The sequence below is a fragment of the Colobus angolensis genome, unplaced genomic scaffold (genome assembly GCF_000951035.1).
Source record: "Colobus angolensis palliatus isolate OR3802 unplaced genomic scaffold, Cang.pa_1.0 Scaffold251, whole genome shotgun sequence".
Classification (NCBI taxonomy): Eukaryota; Metazoa; Chordata; class Mammalia; order Primates; family Cercopithecidae; genus Colobus; species Colobus angolensis.
In genome coordinates this window covers 4,125,067-4,145,283 of record NW_012115722.1, presented here as the reverse complement: position 1 = coordinate 4,145,283, position 20,217 = coordinate 4,125,067, and the positions used below count along the sequence as shown (strand labels likewise).

The 20,217-nt window shown below is 49.9% G+C and overlaps 1 protein-coding gene across 2 annotated transcripts; it reads right to left on the bottom strand.

Annotated features, from left to right (window-relative positions):
• Window positions 1-663: 663 nt before the first annotated feature.
• Window positions 664-15,395, bottom strand: SNX20 (sorting nexin 20). Of its 2 annotated transcripts, none has more exons than XM_011946617.1 (4): window positions 15,232-15,395; window positions 11,405-11,543; window positions 9,785-9,936; window positions 664-2,135 (listed from the first exon to the last, which is right to left on the bottom strand). In XM_011946617.1, the coding sequence occupies exons 2-4, from the start codon at window positions 11,532-11,534 to the stop codon at window positions 2,109-2,111; spliced, it is 309 nt and encodes a 102-aa protein (XP_011802007.1). In that variant the 5' UTR covers window positions 11,535-11,543; window positions 15,232-15,395; the 3' UTR covers window positions 664-2,108. The 2 variants fall into 2 exon arrangements, with proteins under 2 accessions (XP_011802007.1, XP_011802006.1); XM_011946616.1 differs by lacking the exon at window positions 664-2,135 and adding an exon at window positions 6,292-8,177.
• Between the last annotated feature and the right edge of the window lie 4,822 nt (window positions 15,396-20,217).

Here is a 20,217-nt window from a genome sequence, read left to right as displayed (position 1 = left end):
GCCCCGTGGAAAGGGAAAAAGATTAAAAACCATTAAAAATAGTTTAGATCACCTGAGGTCAGCAGTGCGAGACCAGCCTGTCCAACATGGTGAAACTCCGGTCTCTACTACAAATACAAAAATTAGCCGGGCGTGGTGGCAGGCGCCTGTAATCCCAGCTACTTGGGAAGCTGAGGCAGGAGAATCACTTGAACGATGGGGCAGAAGTTGCAGTGAGCCAAGATGGTGTCACCGCACTCCAGCCTGGCCACAGCACAAGACTCCATCTCAAAAAAAAAAAAAAAAGGTTTAAAATGTTGACAGCCACTGTTATGCAAAGTTCAAGGGCCTCTCTCACACTTAGCTGGTGGAGGAGTGAATGAATACAGCCTTTCTGAAGAGAGAAAAATTAAGTAATAGCAAAATCATTAAGTGTTTATGATTCATAAATACATACAATTTTTGTCAACTAAAAAATAAAATATGTAAAAGTCAAAAAAAAAGTGTCTATGATTCAGAAATGCCACCGTTAGAAGTTGCCATAAGAGTGCACACAAAAAGGACATATGGGTCTAAGTGTTTGCAGCAGTGTTGCCCCAAATAAGGAAATCTTGCAACACTGTGGGGGGGTTAAAATAACTATAGAATATGCATTAGAATACAATGAAACCATTAAACATAATGTGGAAGAATATTATGTATTATAGGGAAATGCTCATAATATATAGTGACAATTTAAAAAGCAGATTACAAAACAATATGCCAAGACATGATTTCTGCCCACGTCTGCCCCGATGGGTGAGCTAACTAAGGTTGCTGCACTGTGAGGGTGTAGGGGCTGCCCCTCGGCCCCCACCCCTTTCCTCAGGAAAGGACATGTGAGTGTTTACTGCACATCCTACAGATGAGGAGCTTGCAAGGACCCTGGATGGGGGAGTTCTCTGAGGTTGCTGGAGCTGCTGCAGCCATCTTGTCACTGCCAGGAGAGAGCTCTGGAGAGCAAAGGCACAGCAGAGGAAAGCAGAACTAAGAAGAGACAGAGAAAGCGAAAGTGGGAAACGGAGAGAGACGTGAGATGACAAAGTGTGGGTCCTTGGATCCTGCTTGGTGTAAAGTTAGCCTGCTCCTGGACTTTACAGATAATAAATTCCTTCCTCATCAGGTTAACCTGGGTTTTTGTGGCTTGTAACCAAAAGGGCCTGCACGGCCCACACACAAGCTCCCAGCTCATTTCCTTTGTAATTAGCAGTAACTGGATGCGGGCGGTGCATGGATCTGCCTTGCAAGGCTTCTCCGTTAGTGCCTGGAGCCCACTCTCTCAGCTGGCACCGCCAGGGTGACACATCAGGCCGGGTGTGTCCTGGACTTGTCCCGTTTCTAGGTGCAAACCGGAACTGAGGATCCCGAGGGTAGTGGTGGGGGTGGGGGGGTGGTTTTCTGCCTCAGGGCTGTGCTCCTGCTATCCCTCTGCCTAAAATTCTCCCCTCTCTGTGCTCCCAGGACCAGCTCCTTTGTATGCTCTGTAATTCTTTGAACAGCGCCTCCTCTGAGAAGCCTTCCCTGACCACCTGGCTGAGGACACCATTCTGTGTCAGCTTCCATTTGCTCTGGGAGAGGCCTCCTGACACTTCACTTCCACGAGGCAGGGACCAGTTCTGTCCTGGTCACTGCTGTATCCCCAGCTCTAGATAAGGCCTGGGACATAGGAATGCCATGGATGGTTGGTTATTGAGAAAACGAGCAGTTAGATCACGGTTCCCAGCACCAACACAACGGGGATGTGCTGGGAGTCAACTTAGCCCTACCAGCAGGTGGAACTGGTTTTGCTGCTCCAAAACAGTTCCAGCTATGGGGACAGCCACTACAGAGCAGAGCTAAGGCCATGCTAGGCTGAGGGGCCACGGTCCACCCTGAACTGTCCCTCCCAGCCTGGAGCTAGTGAGGGGGCCGAACCTGGGAGCTGACTGGGATGGGGGCTTGGTGCAGGGACTTTTGGAGGGGAGGGCATTTTCTTGCTCTTACCATGGGGGCAACAGCTAGATGGATGGCAGGACGGGGGAACCCACTCAATACTGCGGCTTCAGACTTCAGCCAGCCCAGAACACTTACTCCATCTGAGGGTCTTGATATCAGGGTGTGGCGTCAGGAGCCGGAGCCTATGGGTTGAAAGCCAAGAGTGGGCAATCAAAGCTGAAACCAGGCCCACGACGTAGGAGCTGGAGAGCACACAAGGCTGAACACACAACTTGGGGACCAGGAAGCCAGGGAGCAAAGTCTTCAGGGCACTTGGGCAAGACCCCAGATGGTCTGCGGCAACGCACAGGCAACACGGGAGGATCAGCGCTGAGTGGTGAGAAATGTACCTCCTTTTGTGGGACAACATTTTCCAGTCCTTCTGAGTAAATCAAAGGGAAATCTCAGCTTGGTGATTGCAGGTCTTTAATGCTTATTTCTCTGTCTCTGTCTGTCTCTCTTAACAAAAGTCTACCAGCAGCCTCAGGCTCAGGGCCTGTCTCAGGTAAAAGCCGGTTAGGGTATAATAACAGTGATCGGTTTCATTGTGTTTATTTTTGTAGCTACTTTCTAATTATAGCAAGTGATTCTGAGTTTCCATTTAGGATAGTAATAGGAAGTTTCTTTTTCAAGTAAATGTGCATAAGTAAAAAGAGACTGCTCAAAGGAAAATGGCTGGCGGTTGATAGAACAGGCTGTGGCATTGTTGGGCCCCAGAGGAAAGGGCTGTACAAGCATGCAGGAATTTCTGGGAAGGCAGCTAAATGCAGTTTCTGCATGGGGGCCAGGAAGCATTTGGAGGCGTGACTGGGCACAGCTTGGCTTTTGAGCCCAAGAGAGGCCGGCTGGGGACATGCTGGGAGCCAACCTACCCCTACCAGCAGGTGGAACTGGTTTTGCTGCTCCAAAACAGAGTTCCAGCTATGGGGACAGCCACTAGAGAGCACAGCTAAGGGCATGCTAGGCTGAAGGGTCACAGTCCACCCTGAACAGTGCCTCCCAGCCTGCAGCCAGGAAGCTGAGAGAGGCTAGTGGCCCTGCCCAGGACTCAGCACTGACCCTGCACCCCCAGGCGCAGCTGGGTGACCCCTAAAGGCTTCCTGGAATTTGAATGCAGGGTTATTTTGTGTGTGCTGCCTCTCAGAGCATGTCACTTTGACGTGGATATCTCGGGTCTGGTCCTAGTGCTGTCCCTGTCTCGCCATGTGACCCTGGGTGAGTCACCTCTTCCAGCCCTTGATTTTCCCATCTGTAAACAGAGATGAGTAAAATGACCTTTAAGGGCATGTCAGTCCATTTTGCATTGCTATAAAGGAATACCTGAGACTGAGTAGCTTATAAAGAAAAGAGGGTTATTTGGCTCACGATTGTGCAGGTTGTACAAGAAGCATGGCACCGACATTGCTTCTGGTGAAGCTTCAGGAAGCTTCCACTTATGGTGGAAGGGGAAGGGGGAGCTCATGACTTACATGGCAAGAAAGGGAGCAAGAGCGATGTCAGGCTCTTCTAAACAACCAGCTCTCACATAAACTAACAGAGCAAGAACTCACTCATTGCCACGGGGAGGGCACCGAGCCATCCATGAGGGACCTGCCGCCATGACCCAAACATCTCCCACCGGGTCACACCTTCAACACTGGGAGTCACATTCAGCATGAGATTTGGAGGTGACAGCCATACATCCAAACCACATCAAGGACCCATTTCAGTGAGGGGACCAGGGATATATCCCTTCCCTTCTCCTCCACATCCTTTAATGTGGGGGCTCAGCAAGGAAAATAGGGCTTGGGTCAAATAAAGCCTGGGCTTAATTTCATGCTCCAGCTATTAGCTGTGTAACCCTGGGCAAGTCACTTAACCCCCTCAGATTACAATGTTACAAATGATCTCCTCAACTGAGACATGGGATAGGAACATGTCCCGAGCAGAGCTGGACTGACGGTGCTATCAATGGCCCAACAGTGCCTGGTCACACAGTAGGCCTGGGGAGCCCTGACTTTTACCACACAGGGAGCTGTGTGCAGAGCTGGTTTTCAACTGTGGGCTTGGCATGGACCTGTTGGCATCCCAGGGGACAGGATCTCATGAGGATGCCTAATCCCAGCTCAAAGAGGAGACCCCAGGACTCCGTCACAGCCAGTGGCAGGGAGTGGCTGCTGGAGCAGGGCTTCATTGGAATGAACACCTTTAAGCTCCAGGCCAAATGCCCAGAGTGGGTTTGCAGGTATGGTTGTGAGGCTGGGATGGTGGGCCCATCTGCAGTCCCCTGGGATGGGACACCTGTACGGTAGAGGGCCCGGGTAGAGAGAAGACAAGGATGAGGATGAACCCAGGACCACAGACGGCCCAGTTCCGTGGATGATTTTCATCGAGGTGCCTTCAAGTCAGTTCAACACTGGACTTCTCAACCTTTGAGGTATGCAGGTAAGAGTCACCTGTGGCAGTAGGGGATGCTCTTGTTAAAGTGCAGACTCAGATTCAGCAGGTCTAGGGTTGGGCCTGAAATTCTGTGTTCCTAACAAGGTTCCCTCCTGGGTATGGAGGTCAGGTACTCCTCACCTCTCCTGTGGACCCAGCTTTTGGGGGGTCAGGAGAAGAAGGTCCAGTCCCAGCTGCCACCACTCTAAAGTCTCCTAGAAACAAGGACTAATACAGGTGGCATAGGAGAGGGCCCAGGCAAACAGGGGAGGGGGGGTACCCTGGTGGGGCGGCAGTGGGCCCTGCGGAAAGCTTGCTGGAGGAGGGGGCCTGAGGAATTCAAGGACTTGTTCCAGGAACCCAAGGAATGAGTGGGCTCTAATTGCTGCAGCATATGAGAGATGCCAGGAGGAGCTGACTGTGGCAGGCCATCCCAGGCCATCAGACAACTTGTAGTGGATGAAGATGCAATGTCCATGGCCAGAAGAAACTCCCATGGACCCTCAGGCCAAGGCTGCCAGAAGCATGAGGAAGGGGCAGCATTGAGTGTCATCAGGAAGAGGAAAGGTGATGGTCCTGAAGCTGCCCCATGTGGCCAGTCCCTTTTTGGGAAGCCTGAATAAATCCATTTCCTGTGCACTGTGTGGGAAGCCAACCCCTTTTCAGAGGTACTGATGGGGAGCTCCCCATGTGATTCTATAGGCTCCTTTACTCCCATATAAGTATTTTCTCTTTCTGTGCACACCACACACACACACACCCCCACACACATATCATCTATCTGTGATTTTGAGATGCACTTTTTTTTTCACGTTTCAGCACCTCTGAACTCAATGGGATCCTACACTCCTTATAGGCCTGGCTTGATGCTGACATCCTTCAGTCCAAGGGAAGACCTGAAGATCTCCAGGTCTTGAGGCACCTGGAACACCTCCATCTGAGACCACTTTAACATGATTTCTGTGCTTGAGGGATTTTGGACCATGCTGTGTGTATTCAGCCCTAAAACATGGGTGAGTGCCAGCTTGCAGTTCAAATTCTTAGAGGAAGTTCCCTGTACTCCACCCAGTGCCAAGTTTGATTTGTGCGAATTTTCTTAATGTCCCCTCCTGTACAACAGGTTTATTTGGTATTAATCCTTATATCAGGGGTCTAACTCTTTGGTTTTCCAGGTTTTTTTTTTTTTTTTTTGCTGGAATACCCCATTAAACTGTCCATGTTGGGTATTTTTTCTTTCTTAGTAAACATTTGGTGCATCTTAGAGTTGACAGCATTTTAGATTTGAAGAAATAACTGACAAAATCAATATAATCTGTTCTGTCATTACAAATAGACTTATAGCTCTTTAATTTTTCCATTTAACACTTTAATTTTCCACAGGCCTAGATTTTCAAGAAGTCCAATATCTCTCACTTGAAGTGTCTTTTCCCTGGAGTAGATTGGGAGATTTGAGGGATATCTGTCCAAACACGAGAAAGTCTGTTTCTAGTCTCCCATTAAGCCTGATGGGGCGTCTACAGTTGTTACCACAAGGTGTCGCTGTTGAACAGATTCTGGTGCAGTCTAGTGTATACTTGTCCAACTCTACAGTGATCACTTGCTGGGCCAAGTCCCTCCCCTTAAGTGGTGCCTCACATTAAGGTTCCCAAATTACAGACTCTTTAATGCACCCTAATGAGCTCATCCAGGCAGTTTAGGTCTTCAGGGGCTTCCAGCCTCCAACACACATTGGGCCAAAACCAGCCTGTACCACCAGCTCCAAGCCCTGTGTTGAATCTAGGTCATTGGTCCAGATGCCCCTTCATTCTGGGCCTATGGTGTCCTTTCCAGACAGCAGACCTCAGTCAAGGGCATCCCAGTTCATCAGAGAGGTTCCAGGATCAGAGACCCTCAAAAGGGGCAGTGTTGAGGATTCAGTCTCTTCTACACAGAAACCCCATTAAGTATGTTGTATCAACTCCTCCCTGGGCTGTTTCTACATAACCCAGGAAAGCCATTCAGGGAACAGCTGCCTTATGAATGAATATCCACCCCTAGACAATGTGCTATGCCATCCCAGCCAGAAAAATTGTTGGCAACTTCCCTTGCCAAAAATGCCTTGTATCACAGAATCTTATGCCATTATTGCTTTCTGGCCCAGGGTCCTCTCACCCTTCAAAAGGATGGCATACAACTCCCACCGTGTGTCTGTGTGTGTGTGTGTGTGTGTGTGTGTGTGTGTGTAGAGGCTGTTCTTGAGGGCAGTAGGTGAGATTTGTTTTGCTTCATCAGGTCTACATGATAAGGGGGAAGGGCTAGAATACTAGGATAGTATTAGGATAATGGATGGGAATATATTAAGCAATTCTGAGGTGGAAGGAACAGAGAGAAAAGCCTTGGAGCAGCTGGAGAGAACTGTCTTCAAGGAAATGGACTAAGCTTTGTCTAGAATGTGCAAGGTAAACTTCTTCTCCAGCTTCCCACGAAGACACTGGTGGGGTGGACACTGGTTTGGATGTTTTTGGCAGTTGGGTTTGTGTTTTGGAGATGAAGTGGCCCTGGCATCAAAGGGACGTGGCACACAAGCAGAGGCGTCCAAGGGGTCCCAGGAGCACCTCTGTCTGATACAGATGGGGAAATTGAGGACCAGAGGAGGGGCTTGTTCAAAGTCACCCAGCAAGTTAGAGCCCCCAATGGCTTTTCCCATTAACAATGAACTCCAGGCCAGGGGTGGTTGCTCACACTTGTAACCCCAGTGTTTTGGGAAGCTGAGGCAGGAAGATCATTTAAGGTCAGAAGTTTGAGAGCAGCCTGGGCAACAGAGAGACCCTGTCTCTACAAAAAAAATAAAAATAAAAATTAGCCTGGTGTGGTGGCATGCACCTGTTTCCCAGCTACTTGGGAGGCTGAGGTGGGAGGATTGCTTCTGCCCAGGAGTTTGAGGCTGCAGTTAGACATAATTGAGCCACTGTACTTCAGCCTGGGTGACAGAGCAAGACTGTCTCAAATAACAAAAAAGAAAAGGAAAAAGGAAAAAAGAAGAAGAAGAACCCCAAACAGCCCACCATGAGCCATGGTGACCCCAAATCTCCAGCGTCCCTGCGGGGTCTTAGGCCGGCTCAGTGCAGGTATTCTCGCACGGTGAGCTCCTTCAGGGTGATGCCGCGGGGCGTGGGCCTCCGGAGCTGGCTCTCCTCCAGCCTTTCCTGCAGAGACACGAAGTCCTTGCCCAGCGTGTAGGCCAGGCGGACCATGGCGTCCAGCAGAGGCGCGTAGTAGCGATGGCCCTCCCTGGCCTGCAGGCGCTGCAGGGCCCTCTCTCCTGCCGCGAAGGCCTCGGCCGGGCGGTCGAGGTCGCGGTGGCACAGCAGCACAGCGCATAGGGCCGGGACGGCGGCCGCGGGGCAGTGGGCGGTGAGCTTCTCCTGCAGCGGCAGCACGCGCAGCAGCAGCTCCAGGGCGCGCGGGTACTGGCCGGCCCGCAGGCAGCCGAACGCCTCGCGCAGCTCCGGCCGCGTGAGGAAGTCCAGGAACTCCCGGGAGCGGCGCACGCAGCGGATGGCGTAGAGCAGGCCCAGGTACTCCTGCAGGGCGCGCCGACGCTCGCAGATCATCTCCTCCGCGAAGTTCCCCGTCAGGTGCTTCCTGGGGAATTCCACGTCTTCGATCTCCTCCCTGAACGTCTTTAGCAGCGCTTTCTGGAGCTTTGCGAAGTCGGAATAGCGCCGTTCCAGGACGGCCTTGTTGTTGTCAAAGCTCCCAGTCTGGATGACGATGATTTGGTACACCTAGGGCGCAACCAGAGAGAGCCATGGCCACCTCCTGGCGGGGGCTGCGGTGGACGCAGCACCCCGAGAGTAAAGTTAACCAGGCGGGTGTAAAGTATGCCCTGAAAACGGGCGATCCTTATATGCAATTCTGTTTATTAATTAATTAATTAATTAAATTTTAGAGACAGGGTCTCGCACTGTTACCCAGGCTGGAGTACAGTGATGCGATCATACCTCACTGCAACCTTGAGCTTCTGGGCTCAAGTGACCCGCCCACGTCAGCCTCCTGAGTAGCTGGGACTACAGGCACACCCACTACCCAGCTGATTTTTTTATTTTTATTTTTTGGAGATGGGGTCTGGCTGTGTGGCCCAGGCTGGTCTTGAACTCCTGGGCTCAAGCGATCCTCCTACCTGGGCTTCCCAAAGTGCTGGGATTACAGGCCTGAGCCACTGTGTTTTAAATTACTATTGACATCAGCTGAGTCAACCCTGGAACAACAACACAGCAAGGTGGGGACATCTGGGAGGAAAAAGGGCAGAGGGTCCTGCCCTGCAGGCTGCTGGGGTCCCTCTTGGCTTTAACTTGCTAAAACTGAGCCTCCTTTTTCTGAACTGAGTTGCTCTGTTTTCCAAATGTTTCACATTTGGGAGTTAGTTTTAGGTACAATATAACATCATTTAGGTACACTGGTGATGCCGTTATATGGTAAGAAAATCATCCCTTTTCAATTATCTTTCAAGAGAATCCTGATTACAGGCAATTATATATTAAGGGCAATTATAACTCATGCATCTGACTCCAGAGCCAGATTGCATGGGTTATAATTACAGTGCCACCATGGTCTAGCTGTGTTGTTTTAGATGAGTAATTTAACCTCTCCGAGTCTCACTTTTCTCATTCATAAAACAAGGATAGGCATAGTGCCTACCTCACCCGGTGAGGATTAAATGAGTTAATGCACTGAAACCACATGGAGCTGTGCCCAGCATGCCATTGGCATTCAGTGGCAGCTTTGTTATTTATCCTGGTCCCAGGTAAGTGAAGGAGAAGGATGAAGTGTAGCTCTTAGGCAGTCTTTAACATCTCCTTAACACAAGCTAAAATTCCAGTCTAACAGGGAGAGCAGCCCCCAGGCGCAGGGCTTTCCTGAAGCCATAGTATCCAGCTAGAATTTAATAATAGTGCATAGCTTTCCTTGTATTGACTTTCCTTGTTTTGACTTTTCTAGTATGTTACTTTTTCTTTGTGCCATGTGATATTGGTTTTCCATTTAAGGCATTTCTCTTTGAAATAAATGTACTTTGTGTTTTTAAAAAGTGATCCAATTTAAAGAAAAAATAAGTAGTAATAATTATAATGGATACAGGAATATGGCAAAATTGGTGAAGAAAGGACAGAAGTGACCGACACCCAATAAGATGGGATTAAACTGGGCTATTTCTTTCTTGGGACCAAGAAGCATGACTTCCATGGTTCGAATCCTCACAGACCCTCGCAGGTGCTGAGCCTGAAGTGTGCTGACCCATTTCATAGTTGGGAAACCTGAGGCCCCACAAGACTTATTCAGGGCCAGGAAGGAAGCAGAGTGAAAGAGGCTCCACCATTTCCCGATCTCTGCTTACCACAAACTTAGAGACTTTTCTCTCCTCGATGCGAGCTGAAGCGATCTCAAAGAGCAGTTTGACGTGCTTCCAGCGGCATTTCTCGTTCTGCCAGTACTGCTGAAGCTCCCGCGTGGTCATGCTGGAGTTGGAGCTCAGGCCACTATGCATGTCTGGAAGGACAGCACCCTTAAGGATCTGCACCCTCTCAGTGCACTTTCGAGGCATGGCTTGGGGAGATGGCTGGGTCTATCTGAGATGGGATATCAGAACTCCTAAAGAGTACTGAATATCCCTCTCTCCCACCCCGCCATTTATAGGCCCAATTGGGGTATCAGACAGACCTCTGTGCCCAGCCTGGCAGAATCCACCCTACCACTGACAATCTCAAATAGCCCATCACCCCCAAATGGTTTCTTAGCTGTGGAATGTGGTGTGGGCATTTTGCATTGTCCACTTCTGGTCTGCAGATTGGCCATGGTGAAATCCCTGTTCTGGACAAGCAGAGACTGTGACTTGTGTGTTTCTGTGCTCCCTGCAGCCCTGACTTTGTGACTGTCGCCAGGACTCCTTGAACACACATCAGTGGGCGTGGGAGGAGCGATGAGGGTGTTATGTTCCAGCGTCAGCGGGCTGGCCCTTCCTAACCTTCTCATCTAACTGCTTACATGCTAGGCTCTTCTCGGACGTGCACTCCTCTGCCTGGCATCCAACCCTCTATTTCCATGCCTGGAAAATGAACACAGTGTTTCTTAAACCCCACTTGAGCCCTGCACCCCTCTGAGCTTCTTGAGAAGCGCAAATAATTGTACATTTTATTGCAAAGGGCATGGTTCCCAGCTCTTTTCCAGTCTACCCTTCAAGACCAAGCCCCCGCACCACTGCACATGCCCCTTGGCATTAGAGTAAGAGCCTCCCACCTTGTTCCTATAGTTTTTTATTTGATTTATTTATTGTTCACGGCACATCTATTTTTCACTGATCTGTTTCTCTACCAAACCTCAGGACTAGTGCAGCGTTTGATTTGTTCCTGTTTCTGTTTCCCCAGTGCCCTGCATAGGGCCGGGAACGGAGCAGGTATTGAGCAGGGGCATCTTGAAGGATTGTAAGAAAAGATTTGTTCCAGGAGATGGCGCTACAGCAGATGCTGTCCATGCCCCAAGCTGGACCATGCCCTCTTGGCACCCACTTTTCCAGAACATGCCACTGGCTTCCCTGAGGGCTTTCTAGGGCCATAGCAACAGGCCCAGGAGCGTCCCTTCTCCTCTGCAGGGCAGGACTGGTAGATAACAGCCCGGCTTCCTCACCCCAGGATAGCACAACCCAGAGATACGTTCCAAGGTCTCCCAGAAGACCCCAGCTAGGGTTGAGCCTCAGCCACCTACCGTGCCTATCTGTTCACTGATGTCCTGCCCTGGCCTCTTGCCCTTTCCTTCCATTCCCACTCCCCTGCTGTGACTCCTAGGACCGTCTCCTGGATAAACAGCTTGCACCAAATCTGTGTCTCAGTGTCTGCTTTGTGATAACCCAAGTTATAAGAGCTGCCCAGGCCTCTTGCTGCATCCGCCCAAATGACCCACATTTGTACTTTGAATGTCTTCAGACCTCTCCCCCAGACCGAGTCTCAAGCCTCAAGCCCACCTAAATGCCTGTCAGGTCCTGGGCGCAGGAGGTCAGGGCCAGGGGCTGGTGCTTCCTGCTGGGTCCTTGCTGTGCACTGTGTTACGGGTCCCTTCCAGCCAGGGCTCCCAGGGTGCTCTGGACTTGCCATGCTGCAAGCCTGCCAGAGGAATAAGAGAACAGTGAGTACCCACTCCAGTTGGGGTCCCCGGTGGCTCCTGGGGTGCCTAGGAGCTGTGTCATGCCCCCTCCTGGCAGGCAGAGGGAATGACAATGGCCCCACGGCTCAACCTTCCCCACTCTTCCAGCTGCCAGATCCCAGACCTGGGTCTGCCCCTTTGCTGGGCAGGTTACTCCAAGGCAGAGAAGACCCTTCACCTATTGCGATGATCCATGTGTTATTGAGGTGATCCTTACATATTGCTCGGAGTTTTAAATGAGATGATTTCAAGCAAAAGTATTGGCTTTAGTGATTACTTGAGCAAAAGATGCTGGCTTGTGCAGACACTCACTTTTATGTTACACATGCGAATGAAGTCTCAGTGTTCAAGCTGAACACAGTGGCTCATGCCTGTAATCCCAGCACTTTGGGAGGCTGAGTTAGGAGGATCACTTGAGCCTAGGAATTTGAGACCAGCCTGGGCAATGTAGTGAGACCCCGTCTCTAGAAAAAATAATAAAAAAAATTATCCAGGATGCATGCCTGTGGCCTCAGCTACTTGGGAGGCTGAGACAGGAGGATCCCTTAAACTCAAGAGACTGAGGCTGCAGTGAGCTATGATGATGCCACTGCACTCCAGTCTGGATGACAGAACAAGACCATCTCAAAAAGAAAAAAGGAAGCTCAGTGTTCAGAGCAGGTAGATACTGGTATGAATCTTCTATCAATCAATCAATCAATTATCTATCTATCAGCAAAATTAACTGATAGCTTATTATACCCACTTCATACCCACCTAGGTTCTTCACAGCCCCTAATCTAGTTTAATGCTCACAAAAGTCTATCATTACCACCACATAACAGATGAGAAAACTGAGGTCTAGCCCAAAGTCACGCAGCTGGTGAGTGTACTCAACAAGCAAAGCTGAGTTTGTCTCCAGTGCTTGTGATGTGCTGGCTGTGCGCTTGACACCCAACACACACTCTCACACTAACCTGACCACTGTCTGCACTCAGGACTGTTAGCAGCTCCCTTTTATGATAAGGGAACTGAGACTTAGAGTTGCCGAAGATAAAGAGCTGGTGAGTGGTGGGCAGGATACAGACCCAGGCTGGGCTGACTTCAGAATTCTCTCCACGTTACTCAGGGAGGGAGAACAGGCAGCTGGGATCCGGTTTACATAATAACTCTGTCTGTGACCTGGATAAGTGCACGGGATGACCTGGTAGCTGGCAAGTGACTCAACTCCTCTGTGCTTCTGTTTCCTATAAATTGCGGATAATAACAGAACCCACGTTCGCAAGGCTGGGGTGAGGATTCAGTCAGGCAGACTCTGAAGCCTCAGCTCAGGGCCCTGTCCATTCCGCAGACTGTGTAGTATCCCCGCTCTTAGTGTCTGGTAAGTGCTAGATGCTTCCAGAAATATTTGCGAATTAAGTGACTAAATTAAGGTGGATTGGAATAGAATTACAAATGTTTGAGATAACTTAGGAAAAGGAACAATTAAAACATTAGCTCGGCTGGAGCGAGGAGCTGGTATACCAGTTAGGCATGGAAATTCAAGACAAGGAAGGTGCAAGTGACCTCACTTTTTTCTACTAGGACCTGAGGAAGCTGCCAGTGGAACATAGAGGAGGTAGAGCTGGGACTTGAACTCTGGTCTGTTGGATTCTGGGCCCTTGGTTTGAATCCCTGGGCTGACTACAGCCTAGAGAAAGATAGAGCCAATGCCTCTCTGGCACCCCCTAAGCACAGACGGGGGCGGAGGTCATGCATGTCCCTGAGCACAGCCAGCGCCTGTCCCTTGCTCCAGGGGTGAGAGCTCCTGACCTGGGAGAGGGGAGGTCAGCTGGGGCCCAGAGTCTGCACTTCATGGGGAAGTGCTTGCTGTGTCGGGTGAAAGGAACCCTGGGGCCTTCTCCATGTGGCTCTGCATAGCCGTCCAGTGGGAAGCCCTTAGGGACCCTTGATCCAACCTCACCTTTTACAGATGGGCAAATAGAGACACGGAACAGGGGCCTGGCTGGCCCAGGGCTGCACATTCTTGAGCATGCCGTCGCGGGCACCTCTCGCTTGTCTCTTGTCCCTGTCAGGGAGTCAGGAGACATTGCCTTCCATCCGGACCAACTCTGTGTCCTTAAGCAAGTGCTTTAATATCTCTAGTTTTCTGTTTCCCCACCTGAAAAGTGTGGCTACAAGCCCCATCGTGTTGATAAGATGATGGATGACAGGGATGGGTTTCCTACATTCTGGTAGGTGCCTAAGTGAGACAGCAGGTGGTCTATGTGATTCTTGGTGGCTGGGATTCTTGGGGGCCCAGGGCACTCCTGTGCTCAGCACTTCTGTAAAGTGGGTGATGGTGAGTGACCTTGGCCTCAGGGGCCCCAGCCTTTGCAGACCTGCTTGCGTGACCAGGCAGCTGGCTCCAGATCAGAAGCAGGACACTATTGGCCCAGAGACCCTGTAAGACCCTAGAAATGATGCCTCAGCTCGACACTCCAGTAAAGACTGAGAAAGCTGATTATGAAACCAGTCCTTAGAATAAAAATCAAATTCAGCAGCCACAGTCAGCTCCCTTATGGTTGTCTCTTACAGGTTTCACTGGGAGTCACCCATTTAAAGAGGAAGGGGAAGGAAAGAGTTGTGCACTGCTGTATCCATGGGGTCTTGGGTAGCTTCCTATCCCTCTCCAGGTCTCAGTGTCCTCATCTGTGAAATGGGAAAGAATCCTATCGCTCTAAAAGCTCTCTGGGGACAGCCACATAGATGGTTCCATGGCCCTTTCCTCCCCTCTCCTCACTCTCTGTAGCAAAGATTTCTTGACTTTATAACAAAATATTATAAATGTTGGTGCTGTTGGCCTGGAGGCCTGTAGTTGGCCCAGGGAACAGAGCAGCTTCCCAGTCCCCTCTACCTTCCCGCCCTGTGTGCATAGACAGTCGTTCTCCTCCTCCTGTCCCCAGGTGTCCTGACCACCCCCCTCTCCAAAAGCTGACTGCCAAGTCCAGTCCTTCTTCCGCTGGGCACACAGAGGCCACACCATTTTTCTGAAGGCCTGCTGAGGACTTTTCATGGGGGATGAGCCTCTAGGGGGTGAAATAAAGCTCCTGGCCCACTCTGGGAGACAGGAGATCCCCGGACGTTGGATGTGTGGCTGCCTCTGTTGGGGAAAGGGTGGGTACCCTCCAACAACTGGACGCTCACCTGAGTAGACTTGCCAAAGCCAGGGGCTCCCAACCCAGTGTGCGTAAGAATAGCCTGGTGGGGTGGGGGTGGGATCCCAGGGGCTTGTTCAAAAGCAGGTTTCCTGGCTCCTAACATAGGAAAGTGTCACTGAACAGACCTAGATTCTATATTTTCCACGAGTCCCCTAAAGTTATGCTGACGCAGGGATTCCCTGACACCGTTTTTTTTTTTTTTGAGAAACACAGGTGTGATGACTTATTCTCCAGGCCCAAGATGGGTTGTACAAGCGCCTAGCATTTCAAAAGGAATGGAGGTGATGGAGGGTCCAGGAGCTGTCCCTTCCTCTGCCTCAGTGCGCTAAGGAGAGCTCCAGACACAGTGGCTGTCACTAACCCTTCCCCCTCCCACCCTGCTCCCAACAGGTGCCAGGCAGGGTCCCAGGAGGAGGGGACTCAGGCCACAGCAGGCAGAGGACAGCTGAGTTTGGGATCAAATACTGACCTCCAGTCTCTGGGGCTGTGCGTGTCCAGGGGTCCGGGAGGAGTGTCACATGGCCCCTTCGAGCTCTTGGTTCTCAGCTCCAGCGACCAGCCGAGGGACTGACACTTTCTAAGTTCCCTGTTTGAAAACAGGAAATAGGCTGTGTGACCTGCTCCTGATCGCCCCAGCCCATTGGCTGGTGAAACATGGTATATTGAACTCAACTGACAGCCTGCCACCTCTTCTTCCGGGTAGCGCAGGGAACGGCAAGGCAGTGCAGGGCCAGCCCTGTGGGATCTAACTCAGCCTCACTCTCCCTGCAGCCTTGCAGTGGTCTGGCTGTCCTTCAAATCCCCGTTGATCTCTGGCACTCAGGCATTAGCTCTTAGAGCCCTTTAACGTTCATTATTCTACTCTATGAGCTAAGCATGATGGGGACCGTCATGCCCCTTGAACAGATGGGAAAACTGAGGCTTGGGTCACAGAGCCGGTGGGACACAGAGCCAGTGACTGACATAGCAGAGCAGTGGGGTGGAATTACAGTTCCATCTGGCGCCTTTTCTCTGAGCAAAGCTGTATCCATCACCACCAACAGAAAGTACCAGGGAAGCGAAACCCCAGGGCAGTGGTGTGATTCATGGCCACCCATCTTTGTGGCCTTGAGGGCAAGAGAGGAAATCAGACAAAAAAAAAAAAAAAAAAAGAACTTTGCTGGCTGTCCCAGAAGTTTACCACGTGTTTTTTTCTGAGCCACGATTCCCTTCCCCTCCATGAGAGGTAGTCACAGTCCTGATTCAGATGGGGGTTACTACGTTGCTTTTCCTTAGAAACTTACCACCTATGAGATCCTCAAACAATTCAGTTTCATTTTACTCATTTGTGAATCTCATATAAATTGAGCCAAGCATACTGTGTGTATTCTCCAGTGCCTTGCTTCTTTCATGCAACATTTATGTGTTTAAGATTCACTGATGCATTTCTGGGTAGTTAGTTTTTTCATTTCCATTGTTGTGTTGCTACATTATTATTATTATTTATTTTAGTTTAAGTTCTGGGATATGCGTGTAGAACGTGCAGGTTTGTTACATAGGTATATGTGCCATGGTGGTTTGCTGCACCCATCAACCCGTCATCTAAGTTTTAAGCCCTGCATGCATTAGGTATTTGTCCTAATGCTCTCCTTCCCCTTGGTCCCCATCCCCCGACAGGCCCCAGTGTGTGATGTTCCCCTCCCTGTGTCCATGTGTTCTCATTGTTCAACTCCCACTTCCGAGTGAGAACGTGCGGTGTTTGGTTTTCTGTTGCTACATTATTTAAATACATTGCCATTTATCTTTTTGTTGTTGTTGTTGTCTTTTGATGCACACTTGGGGTGTTCCTAGGACGGCCATCATGATCAACGCCCCTGATGATATTCTTACACATTTCTCCAAGTCCATGTACTTATCTGAGGTGAAATTGCTGGGTCTCAGAGTATGGATAGCTTCAACTGTGCTAGATTATGCCAAGTATTTTCCAGAGTGACTGTGCCATTTTGTATTCCCACCAACAGTGTATGAGAATTCCGGGTGCTCCACCTTCTCACCTACACTTGATATGGTCATTATTCTTATTATCTTGGAGACAGGGTCTTACTCTATCACCCAGGCTGGAGTGCAGTGGTACCATCATAGCTGACTGCAACCTAGAACTCCTGGGCTCAAATGATCCTCCCACCTCAGCCTCCTGAGTAGCTAAGACTACAGGTATGTCACCATGCTTGGCTAATAAATTTTTTTTTTTTTTTAGAGATAGACCATGATGGCCACTATGTTGCCCAGGCTGGTCTTGAGCTCCTGACCTCAAGCTATCCTTCTGCTTTGGGCTCCCAAAGTACTGAGATTACCAATGTGAGCCACTGTGCCTGGCCTGGTCAGTGTTTTTTAGTGTACCACCACATTAATGTGCAGTGGTCTCTCATCATGGTTTTAAGTTGCATTTCCCTAAGGACTAATGATGTTGAGCATCTTTTCACGGGCTTATTTGCCATCCTTATACCTTCTCCAGTGAAGTACCTGTTCAAGGTCATTGCTCATTATTGACTGGATTATTTTTAATGGTTTGTAGGTGTTCTTTATGTATTCGTTTGGGTTTATGTGCTTCTCAATATCTTTTTCCATCCTGCAGTTTGTATTTTGTACTCTCTTAATGGAGTTTTGTGATGAATAGAAGTTGCCAACTTTAAAGAACCATATTAGTCCTTTGATATGGTTGAATTTCGACTTTCCTAATTGCAACATGAAATTTAATGAAGCCCTCCTAGTACCAAAGCATTCTGCCTTGGGCCTGTGTCATCCTTGGAGGACATGGAGATTTCTCCTGTATTTGCTTCTGTAACAACCTCATAGGCTTGTGAACCTCAAGAGGAGTTCAGATGAGCCAAACACTTAGAACAACACTGTTCTGTGCTGTACAAGTGCTGGCAGTTCTTATTATTCTAAAACCGTTATCACTTGTCTTTTTCATTGGAGGCTCTATAATGTCCCTGTTTACCTATTGACCTTGCTTATTGACGTGCCCTGCAATCCCACCTCTCTGCAGTGCCATCACTGTCATTAAGAACCTCCACATCTGCAAAAGTCTGTCTCTGGGCAGAGCTCATGAGGAGCGCCATGAATGGTGTGCCTCTCGCCTGCTAACTGGGGCACCCTGTAAGTGCAGGGGCCATACCTCAGTCATCTTCGCTTCCCCCTGCCCAGCAGAGGGCCTGGTGGTGTGGCTCCCTGTGTACAGTGAGGCTGGAATGCCCTGCACCCTCTCCTCCCTGGGTTGTGCCCTGTAACTTTCCAGTTTTCTTGCCTACTTGCTGCCCAGGCCTGGAATCTGCGAGACACCAGGTGGAATCTAAGTCCTTCTCGGCAGCCCTGTGAGCCTCTCACACTGCAAAAGGCAACCACAGGGGGAAAATGTGTGGTTGCCGCTGCTTCCTCTTATGGGGAAAGGAGACGTTTCTTGGAAACCCCCTGATGGAGAGGGGCCTGGCCCACATAGGTAGGACCCAGCTGAACCAGAGTGACTGGAAGATGCCACGCATGGCCGCCTGTTGGATGTTGCTTTTTCTCTGCAGCCAGAGTTCTCTGTGGTGGAGGCAGAAGACATGGGTAGTGTCTTAGCTTGGGCTGCTGTAGCAACACACTGCAGACTGGGTGACCTAAACAACAGACATCTCTTTCTCACGGTTTTGGAGGCTAGGAAGGCCAGGATCAACATGTTAACAGATTCAGTGTCTGGGGAGGGCTCGATTCCTCGTTTGCAGATGGCTGCCTTCTTGTTCTATTCTCACACGGCAGAACGAGGGCTAGAGACTGCTCAGGGATCTCTACCCTCGTGGCCTAATTATCTCTTAAAGGCCTCACCTTTTTCATTAGGATTTCAGTATATGAACTATATGAACTTGGAGGGCACATATTCAGTTCATAACAGGCAGGCAAGGTCCCATCGTCATGCGGGGGACACAGGAGTGGGCATCCTCTGTTACAGTGCTGAAGCCAGATGGCAAGGAGGGTCACCACGAGGCACCAGCAGTGAGAAAGGGGAAACGCTAGTAGTGTCTTAGAACCTGATGCCTGTCCTAGAATTCAAAATCAGAGCACCTCTCCATCTCGCTTGGACCCTTCAGTGGCCTCCCACCGCATTCAGAGTAAATTCGAACTCTCTGCTGAGGCTTCCATGATCTGCCTCTTGTCTGCCTTCCTGCTTGTCCTTCAGTCCACTCCTAGTGTCACTTACCACACACCAGCCGACCCAGACTGCTCACTGCTGCTCAGACGTGCCTTTGTCTTCATAGTTCCTTCAGCTGGAAATACCCTCCGCTTGGTTTTTCCATCTCTGGCTTTCTCTTCTCTTCTCATCTCACCTCATGAAGCGGCAGCTTCATTGTCGCTCCTCCCTGCGGCCTTCACCTGACCCCTCTGTCGGGATCTGTCCTTGTTTTGCTTATTTGTATACTTGTGCATTTCCTGTCTCAAATGCCACGATGGCAGGGACTTTGTCTGTATCATCATCTGTGTCCCCAGCACCTAGCACAGTGCCTGCGGCATAGTGGGTGCTCAGTAAGCCATTGTGTGCATGAATGAATGACGGGGTGAATGCAGAGAAGTGGTCACCCAGGCTGTGGCTTCAGCTCAGCCCTGACTCATTGTGTGATTCTGGGCAGGCCACCACCCTGATTTTTGGCTTTCCTAACTACAACATGAAATTAAATGACGTCCTTTTACCACCAAAGCATTCTACGTTGAGCAAACAACTGAGTGCTAGAAGCTACCCCTCACTACCGCTCTGGATGCCTGACATGCTTGGAACTGCAACCCTGATACGCCTTCTTCGAGAAATTCAGCAAGAGTGTATTAGTACCAAGTGTGCCTCCCAGTGCTGGTACAGCAAACCACAACTGGCCAGGTGTTTTTCACAGGTGACACAAAATTTGATCTTGTCAATCTTGTTTTTTGCAGCTGGATGTGCCCGTTTAGCCTTTTATTAAATTTGAAAGGTTCTCAATATTGCAGGATTTAAAAACTGGGGCTGCAGACAGAATGCACGCAGGGCACCACTCTGGTTGTATTGAGACATGGCAGGGTGGGGCTGGGTACAGGCGCATTTATTTCTACACTGCAGGCTGCGGGAGCTTCAGTCACCATTACTTAACTTCCTGGTCTTTGTCAACCTCAGGACTGTCAGAACTGCTGATTGTGTAAAGATTCATGGTTAAGATTAGGAGAAAGTCCAACTTTTCTGATCAGGAGAACATACACCTCCCATTCTTGGGACATATCTTTGGGCAAAGGTGCTGATGAGCAGTTTGGGTGGGGTTAAGGGCCGTCAGGGCCATTGTAAATCATTTTAAGGTATGTGCCTTGCACAGAGGACCTAAAAAAGGGCAGCAGTGGGCCGGGCACGGTGGCGGATCACCAGGTCAGGTGATTGAGACCATCCTGGCCAACATAGTGAAACCCTGTCTCTACTAAAAAT

Coding starts and splice junctions, on each gene's coding strand:
- SNX20 (XM_011946616.1), bottom strand. CDS start 11,534: ATGGCAAGTCCAGAGCACCCTGGGAGCCCTGGCTGGAAGGGACCCGTA. Junction 9,937..11,404: donor AGGACCTGACAGGCATTTAG/GTGGGCTTGAGG, acceptor CTGTCCTTCCAG/ACATGCATAGTGGCCTGAGC. Junction 8,178..9,784: donor GAAAAGTCTCTAAGTTTGTG/GTAAGCAGAGAT, acceptor GTTGCGCCCTAG/GTGTACCAAATCATCGTCAT.